This window comes from Polypterus senegalus, chromosome 16 (assembly GCF_016835505.1).
Source record: "Polypterus senegalus isolate Bchr_013 chromosome 16, ASM1683550v1, whole genome shotgun sequence".
NCBI lineage: Eukaryota > Metazoa > Chordata > Cladistia > Polypteriformes > Polypteridae > Polypterus > Polypterus senegalus.
The window spans coordinates 35,795,365-35,817,651 of NC_053169.1; the positions used below are offsets into that span (position 1 = coordinate 35,795,365).

Sequence of the window (22,287 nt, forward strand, 5' to 3'; positions counted from 1 at the left end):
TAAAACAAAATATCCACAAATGATGTAAAAAGTAATAAAGATTGAATGTATATAATGCAATTGGGAAAAAAAAAAAACCTGTTCATACATGTATGACTGATATTTAAGCAGTGAGGGATACGAGAAATACTAGAACAATTTGACTGGTTTCATTGCAGCCTTAAACTGCCCTTGCTATTTGTGAGAACTGGTCCATATTAGTACATGAATTGCTCACCTTGTAGGAGTCAGAGAAGCATATTATCACTAATATATCAATCAACATTTAATAACCACAACATTGATCTGTGAAATTCATAATTTCAGGCTCTTGCACTTTATGCGTTTTCAGTTGAATTGCATATTTTTAGTTTTTATTACATGATACCTATTTAGTCTTGGTAGCTTTTGATATTATTTATTGCCATTTTCATATCTTTGTGTAGTAAGAATCTTACCTTTTTCTTAATATTGTTCTTTTAAACAAGATGCCTAATGAGCAGAGTACAACTCCAGCTGTACTTTCCAGATCTTTTATAATTCCAAGTATTATTTAATACTTTGGTGTACATAACTGTCTATACTAGGCTGGCCCTTGTTGCAGTGGCAGGAGCCTGTTGTGTCTGTGGCTTTAGAACAGCTTTAAGTACACATCAAGATGACACTTTAATTAAACGTAAAAATAAGATCTCTGTGTTAGTTCACTCAGTTTCATAAAACTGCTGTGTGCACCAAAGAATTGTGTTCCATGGAACCTCCTTTTGCTATAGATATATGATTAATATATATTGTAGCATACGCTTCTTGAATAAATACAAAATAAAGATGTCTTTCAGTAATATTCTGTATCTTACTCAACCAGTCACTGACTAAACATAACTTGATTGTCTACATCCATTATCTGGTACCCCTACTGAGTGCAGCTGCTATGAAAGCACAGCGTGGAGACTGTTACATTACAAAAATATTTAAATCAGACTACAGGGAGTTTCAGACTGTTTTTTTAAGCATGATGTTTGCCATGCTGTGCTTCTTTACTTTTTTTTCTCTTTACTTGTACTTGTATCTAATCAGCTAACAGCTTATATCTAAATCTACCTAAAGCACTGAGCAACTGTAACTAGCATTCTATTTTGAAATTGTATCATTTTTATCGTGTTCATTTATAGTTTGACCTTATATGTGCAATAATTACAAAGTATGGTCTCTTAATCGTACGTATGGACAAAAAAAGCACCTAAATTTGTTAAATAAATTAACATATAGCTTAAAGTTAACAATCTAGATAGCCACTAAGTAGTTTGATGTTTTACACTGTGAATCTACAGTCTACCAAGTAAAGCACAAGACATTTAAGGCAGTGCTTTGTAGGTTTTGTGACCTCTTATACTAGGCAGGGTTATTCAAGCCTAACTTAAACAGCTCAGTGTAACATGAATTAAAGCAAACGTATCTGATTGCATGTTATGTGTACTTTTTGAGGCTTCAGGATTATAGCCAGCTATATCCAGACTGTGATTATGCACTTGCATATTAAAAAAAATCTGCCCTTAATAAACACTGTCTGGTCCCGTGACATAACAGGCATTTATTGAAGGCTGCCACATCGCACTTCTTGGTGCTTCTTGCAGAATTATTGGCATCAATAGACAAAGTTCTAACACAATATTTTTGTGCAGTTTGGCTTTGTGTTGGACTATTACAATGTCATTTTATTTAATGAAACACCTAATTAAACATGTATTACTGGTATTCCTTTATTTTGGTAACTATAATGTAATATAACTCTTAAATATCCTGTTTACCATTTGTTAATCTATCAGAGATATAAATTTTCATATTGGGGTTTAGGCTCCCTGTTTTGATGCGGACATTTTTTTCTCAGTTCATAAGGTGGATGACACAACAGCCATCTGGTATTTTGTCAGAAAAAAAGCCACACTGTGTGGAATGTGAGCCGAGAACAGAGTACTGTCCTGAGCAGAAATCATACTTGCACCAAGTTTCAGATATTCTATAATCTAGTGCTGGGGTGGCCAAACTCCAGTCCTGGAGGGCCACAGTGGCTACAGGTTTCCATTCTAACTGTCTTCTTCATTTGTGACCTGTTTTTGCTGCTAATTCAATTCTTTTGCCTTCATTTTAATTAACTTGACTCAGGCCCTCTCGTTGTTTCTTTTTCCTTAATTAGCAGCCAAGTAGTAGTGTGACACAAAGCAAGTCGCCACATGACCAGCTCACCTGTGCCCATCACACAATATCTGGAAATAAAGAAGGGTGAAGGTCTCAGTAAGATTGATCTCTCAGATCTTGGGAAAAATAGAAAATAGAACAGTTTTGGAAATGTCTGCTGTGGCTGAATGAGAGCAGCAACAAACCATGGAATTAAATACTGAGTTTAATTAACAGCAAGAATTGGCTTCTTATTAAGAAACTGGTTGGAGTGAAATTGGCTAGTATTTGAAATCCCAATTTAGCTGGTCAATTGTTGGCTTGTTTCACATCTTGTTTCTGATTAGGAAAAGGGTTAGAATGAAAACCTGCAGCCACTGTGGCCCTCCAGTACCGGAGTTTGACACCCGTGATTACTGGTTCCCAAACTTAGTCCTGGGGACCCCACATGGCTGCAGGTTTTTGTTCCAACCAGATTCAAAATCACTGATAATATTTGATAATAGTTGATCTCATTTAATTAGCTCGTCGTTTTCTGTTTTCTTATTATACATTCAGAAAAGCAAAGCAGTGTGATTTTTACTTGTATAAGGATTTTTTAAATATTTCTATTTTGCTATAGGTTCAATTGTCTAACTTTCTTTTGTTGTTTTTATTATTGTCCTTTTTTCTTTGTTAATATTCTCCCTTCATTGTATCGTAACAATGACAATTAACAACAAGCAGGTCAGACATCCGGGAAAATGACACTGAATGAGGAAAGGCTGCAAATACTTCAGCTTCAGACCCGCTATGTGTAAATTATACATTATTAGTAAATAACAGATTAAATAAACAGGACACATGAAAAATTATAAAAACACTGTTAAAGAGTAAAAAAAAACACTTCATTATTCCCATGTAAATGCTAGCATGGACTCCAAAACAATGAAACTGGGAAATAACATCTTACTGACTTGGGCATGGAGTCCAATTAAAAATAGAAGTTAGTTGGAGCAAAACGCTTGGAGCCACAGTGGGTCTCTACGAATGTGTTTGGGAAACACTGCATAAGCTATTGAAAAATCTTGAAATGTCAGGCCTAAAAGAAATGTTGGTATAGAGAATTATTGTGTGAGCATTGTTAAAATCACAGATTAATATAATTTTTGGATGGATGTTTTAGGAAAGAATCAAAATGTAGATATAAACCTTGTGTCAGTTCAGTTGCTAGCACATAAGTTGTCCAGAAGATCCATACCCACTTCATTCTGAACTGGTCCCATGGAGTATTTTTTCAGTTGTTGTACAATCATAAGAATAAAAAGTTTCCATACTGTCCTGTAGTATCAATCGTTTATTAATATGGTCTTACAAGGGGCTTTAATATGTTTACTGCTGTTGCCTTAGATGTGTCCATCGTCTTGTCCTATTCTATATTTTTAGGAGCATGCTGCAGTTATACATATTTGAGTTTTTATTGCATAAACCCTCAAATGTCTGCCAATAACACCCATGGCAGTACATTTACCGCTAAGATATACCAGCGCGTATCAATGACAGAAACAGTGCCTGTCTGTCCATTTAAAAAGATGGCATTTCATTGCTTGTTTTCTGTTCCAGAGCACAAAATGATTCCACTGATTTGGCAAATGAACACTGATTCTATTTTCCATGGCTTAGAAGAGTAGGAAGTTTTTGCTCATCATCGCTGTGAAGAATCATTAAAGATGAAACTGTTCAATTGTCATTTTAAGTGATACGCTAAAGAAGTACATTGCTTGATTAGATATTTTTGAAGAAGGCCCATAGCTTTGATTAACTTGGCAGCATTAAAAAGCGGGTGGTGTTTTCTGTTTTGACCCTTAGCCTAAATTGTTTGTCTCTTTAGTTTAATACAAGGAGCAGAAACATATTTAAAATGATATTAAAGGTTTTCTTAAAATAAATAACTGCAAGAGTATTTATTTGGTTACTGAGTGTTTTTCAGTTTAGAATTGACATAAGGTACTTTTCAAACATGCAAGCAAGAAGAATTTCACATATGAGAACAAACTTGAAATTGATTGTGTTTCTAACAATTCTTATTGTAACTGAACTTTCTTTTACTAAAGAAGTTTATTGAATAGGAAACATTTCTTGAGTACAAATAATGGCATTCCAGGTTCTTGGCTTCATCCAACTGTACACTCACCTAAAGGATTATTAGGAACACCTGTTCAATTTCTCATTAATGCAATTATCTAATCAACCAATCACATGGCAGTTGCTTCAATGCATTTAGGGGTGTGGTCCTGGTCAAGACAATCTCCTGAACTCCAAACTGAATGTCAGAATGGGAAAGAAAGGTGATTTAAGCAATTTTGAGCGTGGCATGGTTGTTGGTGCCAGACGGGCCGGTCTGAGTATTTCAGAATCTGCTCAGTTACTGGGATTTTCACGCTCAACCATTTCTAGGGTTTACAAAGAATGGTGTGAAAAGGGAAAAACATCCAGTATGCGGCAATCCTGTGGGAGAAAATGCCTTGTTGATGCTAGAGGTCAGAGGAGAATGGGCCGACTGATTCAAGCTGATAGAAGAGCAACTTTGACTGAAATAACCACTCGTTACAACCGAGGTATGCAGCAAAGCATTTGTGAAGCCACAACACGCACAACATTGAGGCGGATGGGCTACAACAATAGAAGACCCCACCGGGTACCACTCATCTCCACTACAAATAGGAAAAAGAGGCTACAATTTGCACGAGCTCACCAAAATTGGACAGTTGAAGACTGGAAAAATGTTGTCTGGTCTGATGAGTCTCAATTTCTGTTGAGACATTCAAATGGTCAGAATGGTCAGAGTCAGAATTTGGCGTAAACAGAATGAGAACATGGATCCATCATGCCTTTTTACCACTGTGCAGGCTGGTGGTGGTGGTGTAATGGTGTGGGGGATGTTTTCTTGGCACACTTTAGGCCCCTTAGTGCCAATTGGGCATCGTTTAAATGCCACGGGCTACCTGAGCATTGTTTCTGACCATGTCCATCCCTTCATGACCACCATGTACCCATCCTCTAATGGCTACTTCCAGCAGGATAATGCACCATGTCACAAAGCTCGATTCATTTCAAATTGGTTTCTTGAACATGACAATGAGTTCACTGTACTAAAATGGCCCCCACAGTCACCAGATCTCAGCCCAATAGAGCATCTTTGGGATGTGGTGGAACGGGACCTTCGTGCCCTGGATGTGCATCCCACAAATCTTCATCAACTGCAAGATGCTATCCTATCAATATGGGCCAACATTTCTAAAGAATGCTTTCAGCACCTTGTTGAATCAATGCCACGTAGAATTAAGGCAGTTCTGAAGGCGAAAGGGGGTCAAACACCGTATTAGTATGGTGTTCCTAATAATCCTTTAGGTGAGTGTATATGTCTGGTCAAAATAATTTCTAATGTAAGACATTGTTTTGAAAAGCAAACGTTTAAAATTTTCAAAAGTGGTCGACAAGCCTATCAGTATTTGAATTAATTTAGAGTCTCAGTTTGAATGGACTAGTATTGGAATATAATTTTTATTTTATTGTTCTTGCACAAAGTATTGCCATCTTCAAAATTATTAATACTATTATAGCTATGCAATACAATTTTCAGATTATCTTTTAATTTTAGTACTTCATAACTGTAATTTAGTATTTCTGTTTACATGAGAAAACTGAAGCAGATTATTGCTTTCTTTTTTTTTTGGCATTATAAAGCATGCATCATCTTATCACTTTATTTCCCTGTATACTGAGTTACATATTCAGAAATGTTATTGTCTGTCTTTGACTTTGGAATTCTGTACTGTGTTTTGTTTTGTAGGCAGAAGGTGAAGATAGCCTTAAAAAAATGCAACTGATGGAACTAGCAATTCTTAATGGCACATATAGAGATGCAAACATCAAATCACGTAAGTCAAAATTATTTTTATTGTGAAATTCCCATTCTGTAAAATTACATGAAGTATTGGTGCTAAGTGTCCGTTATCTAAATGAAATGATTTTGAAAGTCTTGTACTTCCTATGTAATTTTTTTTTTATTTCTTTTGTAGATATTTTGTAATATTGTCTTTGAAGGGCAGTCAGTCATTTTGCACACTTTATTGAAACTAGTTTTGTTTTCATGTCTATACAGTCAGCAGTCAAATGATGCAGCTTATAACACTGGGATGTGGTATTATTGACACTATTTAGCTATTCTTCTTTCATTAAAAAAAACTGCAAGTCGCTATATGACTTTATTATCTAGCTATGTCCTTGGTCCGCATTTCTATTTGTTACCCCTGGCTTTAAACTGGAACACGAAAAGTAGCTAAATTTTGAAGGTAAAACACTGTATCTAAGTGCCAGTATTGCCTAGAATTTTCATGCTGTGTATACTTTCAGTATTTTACACATAGTAATTTAATTTCATCCTTACATATAGCAAGGATTACCGACTGAGGTGTTATTTTACTATGTAGAGTATTTACTGTATTTACAAAAGTTGCTTGTATGTTTTCAAAATACAGATACCTCAAGGTGTACTATTCTGTGGTATTAGCCATGCAGCAGTAAGTTGTAGTTGGCAGTGTTTTATTATAAATGTAATACTTTTACATTTGTAATACATCTGGCAATGTTCAATTCTTTCATCATAAATTTGTATCATACATTCTGGACAATATTAAAAAGTATATATTGTGTACTCTGGAATTTAACGTTATAAAGAATGCAACCTTTTGCATGAGGAGCATTGTACAGTACTTAGTTCTTACTAGAACAGATTGTAGCTGCTGAATTCATCTATTTGATCATTACTTGCTATAACATTTAGTTGTGGTGAACCTGTTAACAGTTTTAATCCTTCTGTTGCTTTATTTAAAGAATTTTTATTAAAGGTTCTCTTAAAGTTTTTTTTAAGTGCACCTTTATCAGTAAATGCTATATTAGTTTAGTCTGAATAAATTCAGATTTTATGCATTTGTGTTTTATTGACTAATGAAAGTGTTTTCTATTCAATAATTGCAATAATTTTAGCATATGGCATGTTCAATATACAATACTAATCTTTTTTTCTTTTTTCTCCCCCCCACCCCTTTCCCCTACATCCCTCTTATTTCTTCTTTTTCTACCCCCTGTTTTCATAACTTCACATACTTCTGCCTCTGATCTCTCCTCTTGGGTGTGTTGCTTACTGTAGCTGCCCTTGCCTTTTCTCTTGCAGCAACGGCTCAGGCTCCCCGGATTATTACAGGGCCAACACCAGTTCTCCCGCCTGCTGCCCTGCGGACCCCCACACCAGCTGGCCCTACCATAATGCCTTTGATTAGACAAATTCAGACAGCTGCTGTCATGCCAAATGGAACCCCTCACCCTACTGCCACAATTGTGCCTCCTGCACCGGAGGCAGGTTTAATCTACACACCCTATGAATACCCGTATACACTGGCACCAGCTACATCCATCCTGGAGTACCCAATTGAACCTAGTGGAGTGTTAGGTAAGCATCACCACTTTTAACTAGGCCAGTTCTTTCTGCTTAGAGGTCTTCCCATATATTTCTTCTTAGGAAGCTAGTATTTTTAAAATGTACAGTATCTTACTATTTTTTATATTCTATCAAACCTTTTTTTACAGTTAATATTTCTAAGAAAGATATGTTCTGAGAAGCAAATATGTAAGATGTTTTGACAGTGATGTTATTGAGAAGCAAATATTTCAATCAGTATTATTTCTCTGCAGTTTATATTGAAATTCAGCTTTGAAAATGTTTTATTTATATTCTATTAAAAGTATAAGTAATTGTTTGCATTGAGCATGTTTCATGATAAGCATATCTTTTAACCTTTTAATTTGACCATCCATCCATTCCAAATTTAAGATGTCCTGCAGCAGATCAGTGAAAAGCCAATAACAGATAACGTTCACACTAGTAAACGTTGCAGTGTCGTGTTGAATTAAAACATGAATACACTAAAAATACAACAGTAGTTGAGATGAAAAAAAAATTCCAGTTATTCACTATTTCATTAACATAGCGATACTTGTGTTCTTCAGATGTTTGGCAGTGGAAAAACTGTCCAAAGTGATAGAGGAACAACAATTACTACTTTTACATCTCATACTTTTTTCCCCTTTTAAGACGGTATGCAACTGATATCACCCCCTCCCATCTGTCAAATGTTTTTTTCTTTACTTGCACTTTATATACAATAGGTTTTATTAAATTTGGTCAAAAGCCCTGAAGTGCACAAAGTTGTAGAGTGGCATATTCATATTTATTAAATAGGGACTGAGTTGTCTGTTATTGTATACCTGCTTACTTCAGAAATTGCGACCAATTGTGAGTTAACTAGAAACTCCATATAGATTCCGAGCTGGTGGGTAGCACAGAGCTATAATCGGCGAGTATATATTTTTAAATAATATCACAGAAGGCTTTTGAAATAGCAAATCACAAGAATTTCTCATGCAGAGCCCAGTTCTCATGTTTAGAAAAATCTTGATCGCTGTGTTCAGTATGAAGGCATATTTTCCACTTCTTTTTGCAATTGTTTCATCATTCTATACTTGATTTTTGTTGCAGTTAATTGCTAACTTGTGATGAGTATTGCAAAATATTTTGGCATTGGACAATCACAGGAAGCTGTTCTCCACCACCACAGGTATTTGGGTAGTGTAAAATCTGCCCCATTCTGTGAGTATGTACCAAAGTATTGTATAGTAAACAGAAATAAGCATTACATATATTACCAGTGTAAAAATTTAATTCAGCTATTAATATAGTGTATATACAGCAGAGTTGTTGTATAATTAAATCTAAACATATAAGACAACTGTGTTAGAAATAAAACAACATAATGAATGGAAACATTCGTGATTCCACAATTTTTTTTATTTTAATATAGCAGTATGCATCATAAGCTATTTTACTGAGCTGCCTTCGGAGCTCCAGGGACATGCAAATCCCACATTGTCACTTGTTTACATGTGCCTCAATACTTGGGTTATTTGCACAGACCTGGTTTCTAAAATGCCACGTAAACCCTTATTCCAGTTAGAGATATTGGGCTTATTGGGCTGAGAAACTTGGTAAACAGAGGTAGATTTCTCCACGAAATAACCAGATTATGAGGCCTTGTAAACCCTTAACCAGGTTGTTGTAAAGGATTTTGTAGTCTGCGCATATCCATTACACTCTGTCAGCCTGCATGTATTTGCTTCACACACAGTTTCAGCAGCCTCATTTAGAAGCGTCCGCAAAATACATTTCCAGAGGCAAATGTTTTGTCTGCTGTATTATTCCTGCTTCTGACTGAATTAATCTGTCTGAGTATTTCAGAAATCGCTAAAAATAAGTTGATAAGCTGAACATTCAGTGCTAAACTCAGTAACACAATCTCGAGAGCAGTAGAGTTACACAATTGAAAGTAATATGCATTTCATAGCCTGATTACTTTTTAAAGTAATGAGTACCCTAGTTCAATACTTACTTTTCTGAAGTAAAAAAAATGCAGTACCTGCGTTATTGTTATTCCAGCAGCAGTGAGTGTAAGGCAAGAAGCACACGTACTGGGTCCTATGCAGGGTTGCTGCAAGCAATCCAGTAAAAGAAGCCCAAAAATAAGTTTCTTTGACTACACATTTTTATAAAACACAAGAAAATGATTACAGGTGTCATGCTTATTTTCAGATTTACAGTGGTTGCTGATGAAGCATAAATCTTTTGTGTAATTTAGTAATTCCAGAGAGTTTTGACAAATAACAACTCCTTAAGATTACTTGCCCATATAATGTCAAACTTCTAAGAAACCATGTTTTCTGCCTGAACTGGGTTATTCACCTTATTCACTGTCTGTGTGCAGTTTGCATGTTCTTTCACGTTCAATTGAATGTAATGCAGATATTGTGGTTTCCTTTATTATCAAAAGATGTGTTTGTTTAATAGACAGTTGTTTTGACTCACTGTGACTCTTAATTTGACAAAAATATTTTCTTATGATGAACTGCTTTTGTATCCTCATTTGTTTATGCTGCTAGAATAAGAAAAATTTAGTATGAAAGCTAATGGTTGGATGGAAGTTGACTGAAAATAAATTTGACAATAAAAAATGTTTAAACCAATATTTCATAAATATTGATTTGCCACTCTGCTATAGATAAACAATAAATTCCTTAGTAAAAGCTCAGAATTCATGCACATATTTCATGCTGGATTAATTTCTACAAATGTGAGGCTTCTCAAAATTCTTATTTTAAAATCTACACAGTATATCATCACTGTCAAAACATTTGTTAATTTGCATAAAAATGATTGTACTTTATAAAAACAGAGCAGCTACTTGCTATGCATAAATCTAATGGCATTTCGATACTGAGATCACAGCTGTTTAAAATGAATCCCACATAAATCAGTTATGAAGGCCCCACTTTTATATTCATAAACAGAATTTATCAGATGTTTAAACATTACCATATTGGAGTTGAGCACAATCAACGCTTGTCTGCTTCCAACAATGAAAATGGTAACTGTGAGGACATGTTCCATTGGCCACAATTGTCATTTTGTTCAAGACTCAAACTAGGAATATAAATACATGTGAAAGCAGTTTATGTAGCAGTAAATGTGAAAAATTAGTAATTGTAGTTTGTTTCTGCGTATGTGTACAATAATATAGATTATATATCTTTCTGCTCATACACAGCTAAGTGAAGAATCATCAGATAATCAGATGCGTTTTTTTTTTGGTTTTTTTTTTGCAAAAAAATATTATACATTTGTATAATATTAATTTTGGAGCATTATTTTTCTTTTCCCCGTGATAAAAATATTTTACTAATATTGTTTTTTATTAAATATATAGGAAATTATTAATATATTACTGTTATTTCACTTCATTTGTAGATTGCAAAATTATAAATTATATTTTTAAACAAATATATTCAGGAAAAGAGCAGTTTCCAATATGCTTATAAATACACATGTAAAAGAACACCAACACGAATACTGAAACGCTTTTCTTGCTTTGTTTACACAACAATAATACAGTGTAACGATATATGATAGTAAATCATCTGTGTTGGTGCCACATTTCTAGATATGATAATATAATGAAAATATTGCACAAGAACAGAGAAAAATAGTTTTATTTTTTAAATAGTTTTTTGAAGTTAAAATATAGCATGCACTTAATCAATTTTAGCTATTTGGCAATAGTATTCTATAATTCCTAACACTTGATAGTGGAAGTATGTTTCAAAGTAATAGCCCCCATGCTATAATAATATTATCTGTCTGTTGTCCCTTCAGACACTGGTAGGTCAGGTTTAGTGTTTGAAAAATTTCCTTTTCTTTCTCTAGACATTTATTGTCTTGCCCCTTTATTCCTGTAATAATGCACGTGTATTTACTCTGTAAAAAAATGTTTATTTACCTGAAATCCAAAGTACACTAACATCATTGTCTCTGAATTTCTACACTCAATCTGGATTAGGGCTTAACCCGTATCTCTGACCTGTGCATAGTGTACATTAATGTTATGTGATTCCGTTTGCCCTTTTTTGTATGTAAAAGTATTTCATCAATCTTAATTCTTGCTTCAGTCAGTGCAGTTGTTCACATAAAACATTCATCAAGTATTTTGAGAAATGCTTAAAAGCAACAGATGTTTCCTTTATTGTTCTCACCAACTTAGAAATGCCATTAGTATAGATGTAACACAATTGCAGTGAGTTGTGTCGATTGTTCTGCTCTAGTTTCTTAATTATGTAAAGACTGCATTGTATTATGAACATTGGGTTATAGAAATGTTCTGTTTCCTGAGGACGGCCTTATCTCTTAATGTTGTGTTCTTTCTTGTGTAACCTATACAGCTTCCTCAAAGGCTGAAGAGCTGCCACTGTACTTTGGGTTCCATACCTGTCACATTCCTGTCACACTCCACCGAGGAGAATCCTCCTCCTCCAGAGTTTCCTTTTAAAGAATGGGGCTGTTCACCACACTTAAACAATCCAAACTTTGCACTGTAGGGTAACTGTGAGGAGCTGCCAGCTTCAGTCTAACACCATGATGCATCTGCATCATTGAAGTTGTTCAATGAATGTTTACAAAAATGGCCACTTTAAGATCGCCCAAAGCCTTAAAAGCATTCTTTTTGAAAGGTTTTCTGCATGTAATTGTAAAAGCATCACAAGGCTCTGAGCTAAATGACAGCACAATCTCCTGGATGATAGACACTACAGTGGATGAGGTTTTAATTCACTCGGGGATCTTTTTTTGCTTTGGGTTAAACATGTGGACAAGTTGCATGTTGCTTCAAAGAGGATGGACCACTCCAGAGACTAATTTACATTCCCTTCCTTTATTCTTTAGGTATGGCTTTCCCAACGAAAGGCTAAGCATTCAAGAATGGTCTTACTGAATCCTCATCAGATCTGAGTTAACAAATGTTTAGTTTCACAGCTGCCTTGAAATTTTCAAGCTATGGCCTAGCAGTCAGTCAAACACTTGCACTTAATTCTTTTGTCATAGGATTACTACTGAATCTTACACTGGCAATATATTTTGCAAGAGAAAAAAAAAATATATATATATGCAATAAAATGCAGTGCCTAGTATTTCACTGATTGCTAAGTATGTTATAAGTAAATAAATACAGTGTTGCTTTACTAATCACCTAATACACAGCACATTATCCTTATTGGCTTATAACATCAGTTTCATGTTGTGGTCTAAGGAAACTTATACAAAAAAAAAAAACGAGAGAGATGGAGAATTTCAGGTCCCAGACCTATTTTGGACAGTAATCAGTGTTATATTTGTATTTAATTTTAAACATAACTGGAATTCTGCATCTTGTCCAGATGCTTATCATTGATTATGTGAGTAGTAAAGCTTATATACTGTATGCTTTGGTCTAATCAGCATCTTTCATATTGTACCTCTGAATAGATCTGACAGGTTAAGGCAATGCTTTTTCTCTAAAGTGGATGCTACTGTTCTGTTATAAACCACATAGATTTAATCATATAAACTATTGTGCCTTAACTTGTTTCACCTTTAAACTGCTTACTTTTGTAGTTATTGTTAATTGTAAAAGTAATTTTGATAAACCTACTGTATTTAATGAACTGTTAATGGACCATTTCTAAGTTGAAATATCTAACCTTGTTTTGGTAATGTTGCAATCTAACCAGGTGCGGTGGCTACTAAAGTACGAAGGCACGATATGCGGGTCCATCCTTACCATAGGATTGTGACCGCAGACCGAGGTTAGTTTAGTTATGGTGTTCCTGTTTTTGAAAATAAAAATGATGTCATTCATTGATACACTTTGCAACACTATATCTAGCCCATTCCTTTAATTTTGTATTCATTTAAGTTATCTTGTTAATGAGTCTGTGGCCATGTTTTTATTTTTGTCCATTATTTTGATGACTTTGTGATCTGCGTGCTGTTAATGAAAAATAATGGATACCTGATTCAGTTTCCCCACTGCATTATAAACAGACACATTTCGACAATGGTCAATTGCCTCTGTTATTACTCAATTTCATTTAAGACAAATCTTTATTATAAAGTCCCCTGTTGTAAAGACATGATTTTTTTTTTTACATTGTTTTCTGTAACATTATGTATAGGATAGCTTATTGTATGGAAAAGGTTGAACAATTTAAATATAACCTCAGAAATGAAAAAGTACTTTTCTACTTTTTGTGTAGCATTCATTACAAGCTTTCCGGTATTTTTATATACATGCATATTTGTGATTACATTTAAAATTATAGTTTTACTGAAAATGTATGACATGTATGGAATTGTGAAAAACAGACTTTCTGCTAGTGCCTTAGTAACATCTATTGGAATATCTACATCGACTTTAAAGACCACAAACTGTTCTCTTTTGATGTACGTAGGGTTTTATTATATCATAGTATAAGTAAAGGGAATAACTCTGCAGAAGATTTACCGATACCTTTTTCAGTTGGGGAACTGAAACAATACAGACAATTTAGCAACCACAGGAAAAATGCTTATGTCTTATCAGATTGGTGTTGCAAACAGTTTTAAGGGCTTTTTTATTGGAACTGTTTGTGTAAAACAAAAATGATAAATGTCGTCAATACTAGACAGGTGGAAAAATGTGAAGATTTAGTTTCCTGGTAATGTTAACACAAGATTGGCTTCTTTTTAAAATTGTGAAACTTTAATAGTTATTCCCTTTTTACTTTGTTTATTTTTGTTGCTCTTTTTATTATTATTTTAAAGCACACCGTGGCATTATTTTAAATTATGGGCAGAACTAAAGACTATAATAAATAAGGCAGCTGCTTTGGTTAAATATGTGTTTTTAAAAAATAACTTAAAAGCCATTTACATTAGCTGGATCTTGTTTTCTACTGACCTGGAACTAAATCTTTATTATTATACACCTACAGTGCTTTTATGAGTGTTGTCATCTGTTTTTCCCTAAGACCCACTCGTAAACCTTTAGGAAAGAGGTCCTAATTCAGATTTATGATCATTGTTCACGTATCACTTTTATATGTCTTTATACACTAACATTAATTATACCAGTTGATTTTGTGTATGTATACTTTACACTAATGTGAGGACCCATTTATTAAATCAGAGAGAACCGTGGCCTTGTTTTTAATTATGAAGAGCAATATTAAAGTTTACCATTATGTTTTGCATGTTAATGTATGAAATTTTGGTTAAAGTGCACTTTACATTTTAATAAATTTTTAAAATCAATCCTTTTAATTATACAATTAGATGTTTCATATAGAAGGTGTATTGCATCTATGATTTCTAAGTTGTATTCTTGTATATAAAAAGTAAGCTTTGTACAATATGTGCATGATGTCAGAGACGCCACTATATAAAAAGTCCTCTGAAAACTTAAAAAAACCAAGCCCTAGTCAAGTGCTGCTTTTTCATATTATCTTCAGACTGCTGCAGACATTTGTTCAGCGATGAAGTAGGGCATCCATCCAAGTTAAACAAAATCATCTGTTTGAAGTGGGTAATCATGTTACCTTATAGATGTTTTTATATTTCTGCCCACTTATTGAATTTCATTAAGTAATTTAAGAAGAGTTAAGAGCCATGAAATGGTAAGTCTAGCTATCTCACAGCTTGAGAAACCTGGGTTCAATTCCAACCTAATTTCTGTCTGTGAGAAAGTTTAACATTTTCTTTTATCTAAGAGGGTTTTTTCACCACTCTTAACTCTTGCTTCACCTCCACCCAAACAATGTTAATTTGCTACTCTAAATCAGCCTTTTGGAGTAATTCTGTAATTGCTCATTTACAGTATATGTCCTAAAGTGAATTAGCCATCTGTGTTTGTTAATTTGATTCATTCTACAAGGATCAGCTTTGTCCCCACAAAACTATATAGTGGGAAAAACAGTTTAAGAATTATTATCAATAGATGGACAACAGTTATCTAAGGAACTTACTTTATCAGTATAATTGAATAATCTGACCCTTTGTATCATTCAGAATTCAGCCGTATTCAACCTATCTTATGTGTTTAATGTTTTCAAAAATTCTGAAGCAGCTTTTGTAAATCTGCAGATGGACAGACTTTTTTTTTAACATTATGTTATAATTTGTTTTAATTCCAAACAAATGTGGCTCATGCATAATCCATATTTAGATGTGTTTCATATCTTTGTCCTTAAAAAGAAAAAAAAGCAGACTATTGATAGATGCTATCAGTCACTTCTTCAGCCAGATGATGTTTTCCCCACCATACTCTTTGCATAGTCAGTGAACAAACTGCAAAAAGTTAAAACTGAGTTCTATGGATTTGTCAGTTAATATCTGTTTAAATTAAGATCTTGTCATTCTTAAATGTTATTTTATTTCTTTGACTTTAAATCTAAAAATGTACACAATTTGGTTTAAAGTGTTCTCTAAAGGTTTACCATATTGGGTCGTAGGGAATAACAGCCAATGGTATTTTAAAATATATTTAAATACAACTTTTAGCAGGCTTTTTTTTTTTTTTTTCTTTTTTTGGTGCATTCCTTGGAACTTTGCAAGAGTGCTGATAGAAATAATAGGAAATAAATAAATTCAAAGTACTCATTTATGAAAGTTTACTTATTACTAAGAATTTACTATTGGTGAATGTTTGGCAAGGGAAATAGTTCTGTATGACTAAGAAGACAAAACCTCAATACAGTATGTCGTCAAACAAAACTAAGTTTAATATCTATAACGGACAAACTGACAAAATTAATTATCAAAACTGTTTATGAATTTGCACAATTGTTAAACCTGTGTGTATTAAAGAAATACCTGTAACTAGGTAAATAATACCTCACAGGTATATTAGTCATGTGATTAAGGCAAACTGAACTCCGTTGCATCCAATAGGCCGCAGTTTTGACACATCGATATCTGAGTAGAAAAATATATACTTGGTGTTTTATTTTTTTTTTTTTATAATTGTCCAAACGTTTAGGCTTTCAAAGGTTAATATTAAACCATAAATTAAGCTATATACTCCACAGTAAATATGGTGCTTCAAGAGTATTTGGATTTGTAAAATGTACTGTGGAACTATTTTTTTTAATGAATTCATTTATTAATGTTTACCTGATCTATCAACCTTTCAGCATATAACAGTTGATTTTTGGTGAAAAAAAGACTTTAAAAGGATACCATTTTAGCGGCCTATTTAAGGCACTAAACATTCACTCATTGTTTCACCTACTGGATTTCTTGTTACATTAAACGGCACAAATATGACTTTGCACTGAAAAAGCCCTTTCATCACCTCTGCCTCCGTCAAACTGGCAACAGATAAATGTAAATGAAACATCATTAAAGAAAAGTGAAAAAAGTCTTAACTGCAAAGTGGACCAAGTTGCATAAGGGATGATGGGTAAAAATACTAGACAAGATCATTTATTGACTGATGAAAAAAAAAAAAAAACTTTCCACTTGAGAAGTTTATTGTATTTGTTGTGTATTTTTTGTTTTTAATTTTTTTTGTTTTTTGTTTTCTTGCATTTCATTTTCTTTTTGTTGTTATTGAAAAGAAAATAGTATTTACAGGTTGCTTCTTAAAGAAAAAAGTATAAAGCAGAAATGTAAATGAAATGTCAAATTCTATTGTATTTGCAAAGTAATAGCATTGAAAATTCAAGAGGGCTATTTGTAGTTACAAAAATATGCATATAGCATCATTTAGAATTTTCTTCTATTTTTGGATGTTCCTTAGTGCTTTATATAAAAAAAAATTAGACTATAAAAATGGCAGGACTTTACAGTGTTTATATGCAAATGCATTTTTATATAAAATATGTCCTGTAAGTGTATTATAGTATATGCAGCAAGGGATGCCTTTAGCCAAAGCTGTATGCTTGGCTTTCTCTGGGCTCCTATACTGATGCCTTCTCTGCTAGATATTTTATTTAGTTTTGCTTTGTATCATGAGGCCAAGATTTTCATGTTGTTGTAAATAGAGTAAAACGAAATGAAAGGCAATAAAAGTTTTATTGAACAAAACAGAAAACTTGTTCGCCCCGTACATTTCTGTTGTTTGAAAGTGGTCGTCTTGAACCTTTGATCTCTTCAAAATTCATTTCTTTTAACAAATGATGATTAATAATCACCTGCATCATTTCTACTAGTTGCTTTACTGCTTGCATTTTAGTAAAATACTAATGCTTAATAGCAGTCAGATACCAGTAATGCTGCCCTGACTGTTCAAATTCAGTTTTAAACAAATTGCATTCATTCATTCATTCATTCATTCTCTGTTCAGTAATTCATTGACTGCTACTAACCATTGGTTATATTAGTTGAGATTTTTGCTTTTTTATTTTATTTTTTCTTCTTTTTTGTTTTCTGTGGGTGTGGGCTCTTCATGTTTCAAATCATGATACCTAGTTGTCATGATTTTCTTTGCACTTTGTAGTTAATGTCAGTCGGTGTGTCAGAATTAAACGTTTGTTTTATTAGTTATGATTAGTTTTTCATGTAGTCATCCAGCTGTCACTAGCTGAAACTAATCTCTTCTCTATGTTTTGTTTTTTTTCTTTTTTCCTTTATTTCTTTATTTTTTTGTTTTGTTTTTGTTTTTTCTTATTTTTTTTTGTTCTGTTTTCTAACCACCCAGCCGCCACCGGCAACTAACCTATGACCTTCTGACCTCTGAATTCTTCACCCAATGATGACCTGACCATTGCCTGCCTGCTGATCAGTTAACTGGTAAAATGCCTTTGCTTGTCTGTCTTCAGTGCAGCGAGCGGAGGCGCTGGCCCTTCGTCTTATCACCTAACAATGAACATAAAAGATGATTGCACACATGAGGGGAAAAAAAGAACAAAGTACAACTTTTCAACATTTTTTTCTGGTTGGGTGAAAATGATTTTAGACCATGCACTGAATAGTAGAAAAGCAATAAGGTCCAAATCATCCATCAGCACTGCTAAATATATTGTGGCCAGCCCCAAACTTCATTTTTCAGAAACCTTTTGAAGAACGGGAGCCAGCAGTCTTTTTCAATAACCCACTCTCTCAAAGGCAGTTACTGTGAGACTTCTCTGAAACACTTGAGCTATACTGGTGAATTTGAAAAGCTCTGAATGTAACGTGTCGTAATGATGCATTATGCATGAACCTTTTACACAGTAATTCCAATGGAGGATATCTCTCTTCAGTATTGACCTGAACTTACTGACAGTCATAGGTATTAGCAAAAATTAATAGACAGCAGCTGGACACTGCTGCTGCATTGTCATTTTGGAGTGTCATTTTCTAGCAGTAAGAGTAACGTAGCTTTAAAACATGAGGGTAAAGGTACATGCATCATGTGTCCCTATTACTGGGTCAATTTGTTCAATCTTTTTTTTTTTTTTTTTTAAGAAAAGAAAACTTCCTTGTATAGATTTGATTTCTTTAAGGATGTAAAAGCCATGCTTGCCTATTTGCTGTACACATGTATTGAAATTGTAGATAAATGTATTGCGTTGAGAAAACAAAAAAATTAAGAAAAAAGTGGACACTTTTCCTATACAAGGGTGCTGGTGAAGAAAAAAATATATAAATATATTTTTCAAAACATGTAGCCTTTTATACTTTCAACTAAGTATTATAATGAACAAACAAAAATTGAACAAAGAAACCCTTTATTTCATTAAAATGTTGCTTTTTTCATAAATGGGGAGATAACAGAAGACCAAAACCGCCTTTTTTTTCTTTTTCCTGTTAAGAATCAGAAAATGTCTAAAGAATGAAAAGTGCCTTATTTTATCCATGTTCATCGAGTCTGAAAATCTCGTAAAGTGTTTTTCTATTCAAATACCAGATTCAAACTTTTTATTTCATACTTTCACTGTGTAGTTTTACAGAAGCATTGAGGTAATAAAAATGAGCCTACAGCAATGATGCCTGCTTATTGCCATTATGTGGCGCCATATGTCTTGCCCAAAATGCATACTGAGAGGCATTGGATAGCTCTGCCTCTTCTGCCCTTTAACCTTAGTAGAAGAAATCCATCAAATTTTGTGGCTAACAAAAACTGAATGTATTCAAATATCCTTTGATTTTGTTTTTCTAAGTTATCTGTGATTAGAAAAGAATTCTGACTTTGAAGGACAGTTGGAAGGACAGTTTTAAGCAAAGGCTTAAATTAAAATACCTGCCTGACTGATATTTCCCAATCCCTGTGGGATGTAATGGTGAAAAGAAACCTTCACTATTAGAAGCCTTCATTTTAAATTGATACCTCTTTGCGGTGAGGGTTGTGGTTTTGGTATATGGGATGGAGTGTAAATGTATATAGTTAACAAACTGTAGCTTTGCTTATTTTTGGTTCAGGCATTTATTTTTATTGAAACCTTTGACTCTTCTGAAGATGTCCTACAACTTAAGACAAAGTTTTTCAAACCATGTAGTGCTTATGAGTTAAGAGACACCAGAACTAGAAAGGTGAGTCTTCGGGCCAATGGCCTAACTAAATCTGAATAGTAAATCTGAATATTCAGATTGCAAAGCATCAGCTAATTCATCACAACATCTTTTTCTTCAGAGTTATGTGTGCATTCAGGGTGCATAAGTACACTACATGCCAGAAATCCTTTTAGGACTGATCTCAGGAGAACCAGTAAGATGGTACTTGGCTCTTCTTAAAGAGTAAGTCTGCTCAAAAGTAGACACAACCCATGTGCTTTATCCCAGTTCATTTTGCTTTGTGTTACTTTCATCGGTGTTTGTTGTTTGCCTCTTTTTAGGCTTTTGATTTGGCCTAAAATCTCACTGGACAATATAATTAATGCATATTGTTTGGTCTGGATATACTTGGGTTAGTCTGACTATACAATAGATTCTCACATTAAAGAAGCACTTGTTTGCACAAATGGGAAAAGATACCTGGAGCCCATGTGCTCCTTCGGTAGATGAAAATATCTTTTATGGTGCCTTTTAAGTTTTCACTTTATTTTGTTTGATTTGCATTACCATGTTAATACAGAAAGACAAGAAGTGTAGATTTTATAAGCCAGCATAGTTTTGGGGAAGATAAAGACCTTCTTGGTGTGAATGTTAAAAAACAAACTAATATAAAGTTACAAAGACATAGAATTGTATTTTTGTTTTGCTATAGAGAAGAAAAGACAAGGCTAATGTGCAATCATTGGTTCAATATCTCAAGTTCCAGAGCCTTTGTGCCGACTAATTTTAAGGCTGGCATCTCTGGCTGCAGAATGGCAAGTGTCATATGTGAAAGGCTCATTTTTTTCAGCTCATTCTTCTATCATTCACACTTGTTGAAGCTTCCACATTTAGGCCCCTTCCCCGAGAGGGCCAGCAGGCCAGTACTGAACAGGTTCAAAAAGAATGGATACACAGCTACACAGTGTGTTTGTTCAGTGTCTTGTTTTTTTGAAATGTGCATTGATTTATTTACTATGCAAAAGACATCTGCGCCCACATGGTATACTCGGAGATGAAGATGGAGAGGACGGGGTTCACATCACTTCTTCTTTTTCTTTTCTTTTCTTTTTATTCAATATTACAGAACAGTGAATTCTATTAAGTTTGTCTTCCTGCTTGATTTTATTTTTAGTTAATTTAAATGTAAAACCTTTTTTATGCAGTGCCAATTTTTGGTTTTTTTTTGTTTTTTTATTATGAAGAGAGAGGAATTTGATGTTGGGCATTGAGTAGAAAGAAAAATGTTATCTACAGTAGCATCATCTCAGATCCTGGAATATGAAGTAGAAATGATAGCAAATAGAATGTGAAAGTAAAAACAGCCGAGGTTATTGAAAGTATTAACAAAAGAAAGGCAGGGAAGACAGAAGGTATTTTTTGTTGATGCTTTCATATCCCATAAGCATGACTACTTTAGACCCTAACTTTGCCATTTTTCTCAGTATTATTGAGTTTGAGATTTTTTTTATTATTATTAAATACATTACAGAATATGTTTTGAACAGTATTATGTATTTTATTTAGTGGTAGTTTTTTTCCTGTTTGTTTAACTTTATTAGACTCATCCTACTGTATGTAATTTTCATAACCAACTTATTGCCTAAAAAATCATGTAAGATAATGTATTTACAGCCATTGTTACAAGTTTATAATGTATTTTTCTATATTGTTTTATATGTATGTTATATATATAGATATATAACATTCAATGATTTTTCCTGATTTGAGAAAAAAAAGATACCACAGTTTTGATAACAGACAAATATCTTTTTTTGCAGTTTATTATTGGGAGTGTTGTCTTTCTTGATCCCTATCCTTTTTTTCTTTGTTTAGCCTACTGGATGACTTCATTAATCATTTAGAATTTATTTTATTTTACATTGCCTGCTTTTTAAGCCTTTTGGTTCTTTGCTACTTCTATTAACTCACAACATTATTTTAATAAATGTTACAATGCCAACCTACTAACTTTGGCCTACGTCTGTTTTATTAACCATTCCATTTTCCATAAGAAAAATCTAGCGAGTGTTTAGAGAATAGAAGGTGACTTTGTCATGTATGAGATTAACACTCAAGTGCAGACCTGAAGGAATATCTGTGTAGCCTTCATTGTCACACTTTTGGAGACACGTGTTGAGATGTACTTTCGTACATTATATAGCAATCCTGCCCAGGCTTAGCCCTTG

General features: G+C 33.7%; 1 protein-coding gene across 4 annotated transcripts in view; it reads left to right on the top strand.

The window, feature by feature from the left end:
- Positions 1 to 22,069, top strand: part of LOC120516474 (protein quaking) — a 297,803-nt gene extending 275,734 nt beyond the window's left edge. The window contains exons 5-8 of one of the 4 annotated variants that reach the window (XR_005630851.1): positions 5,984 to 6,071; positions 7,343 to 7,642; positions 12,016 to 13,413; positions 18,285 to 18,308. Coding sequence is in view for 2 of the 4 variants with exons in the window: in XM_039738159.1 (XP_039594093.1) it covers positions 5,984 to 6,071; positions 7,343 to 7,642; positions 12,016 to 12,122 (495 nt within the window). In the remaining 2 variants the exon portion in view is untranslated. Of the gene's footprint in view, positions 1 to 5,983; positions 6,072 to 7,342; positions 7,643 to 12,015; positions 17,674 to 18,284 lie in introns of those variants that run through there. The other 3 variants (XR_005630852.1, XM_039738161.1, XM_039738159.1) reach the window with 3 other exon arrangements.
- Positions 22,070 to 22,287: the final 218 nt, after the last annotated feature.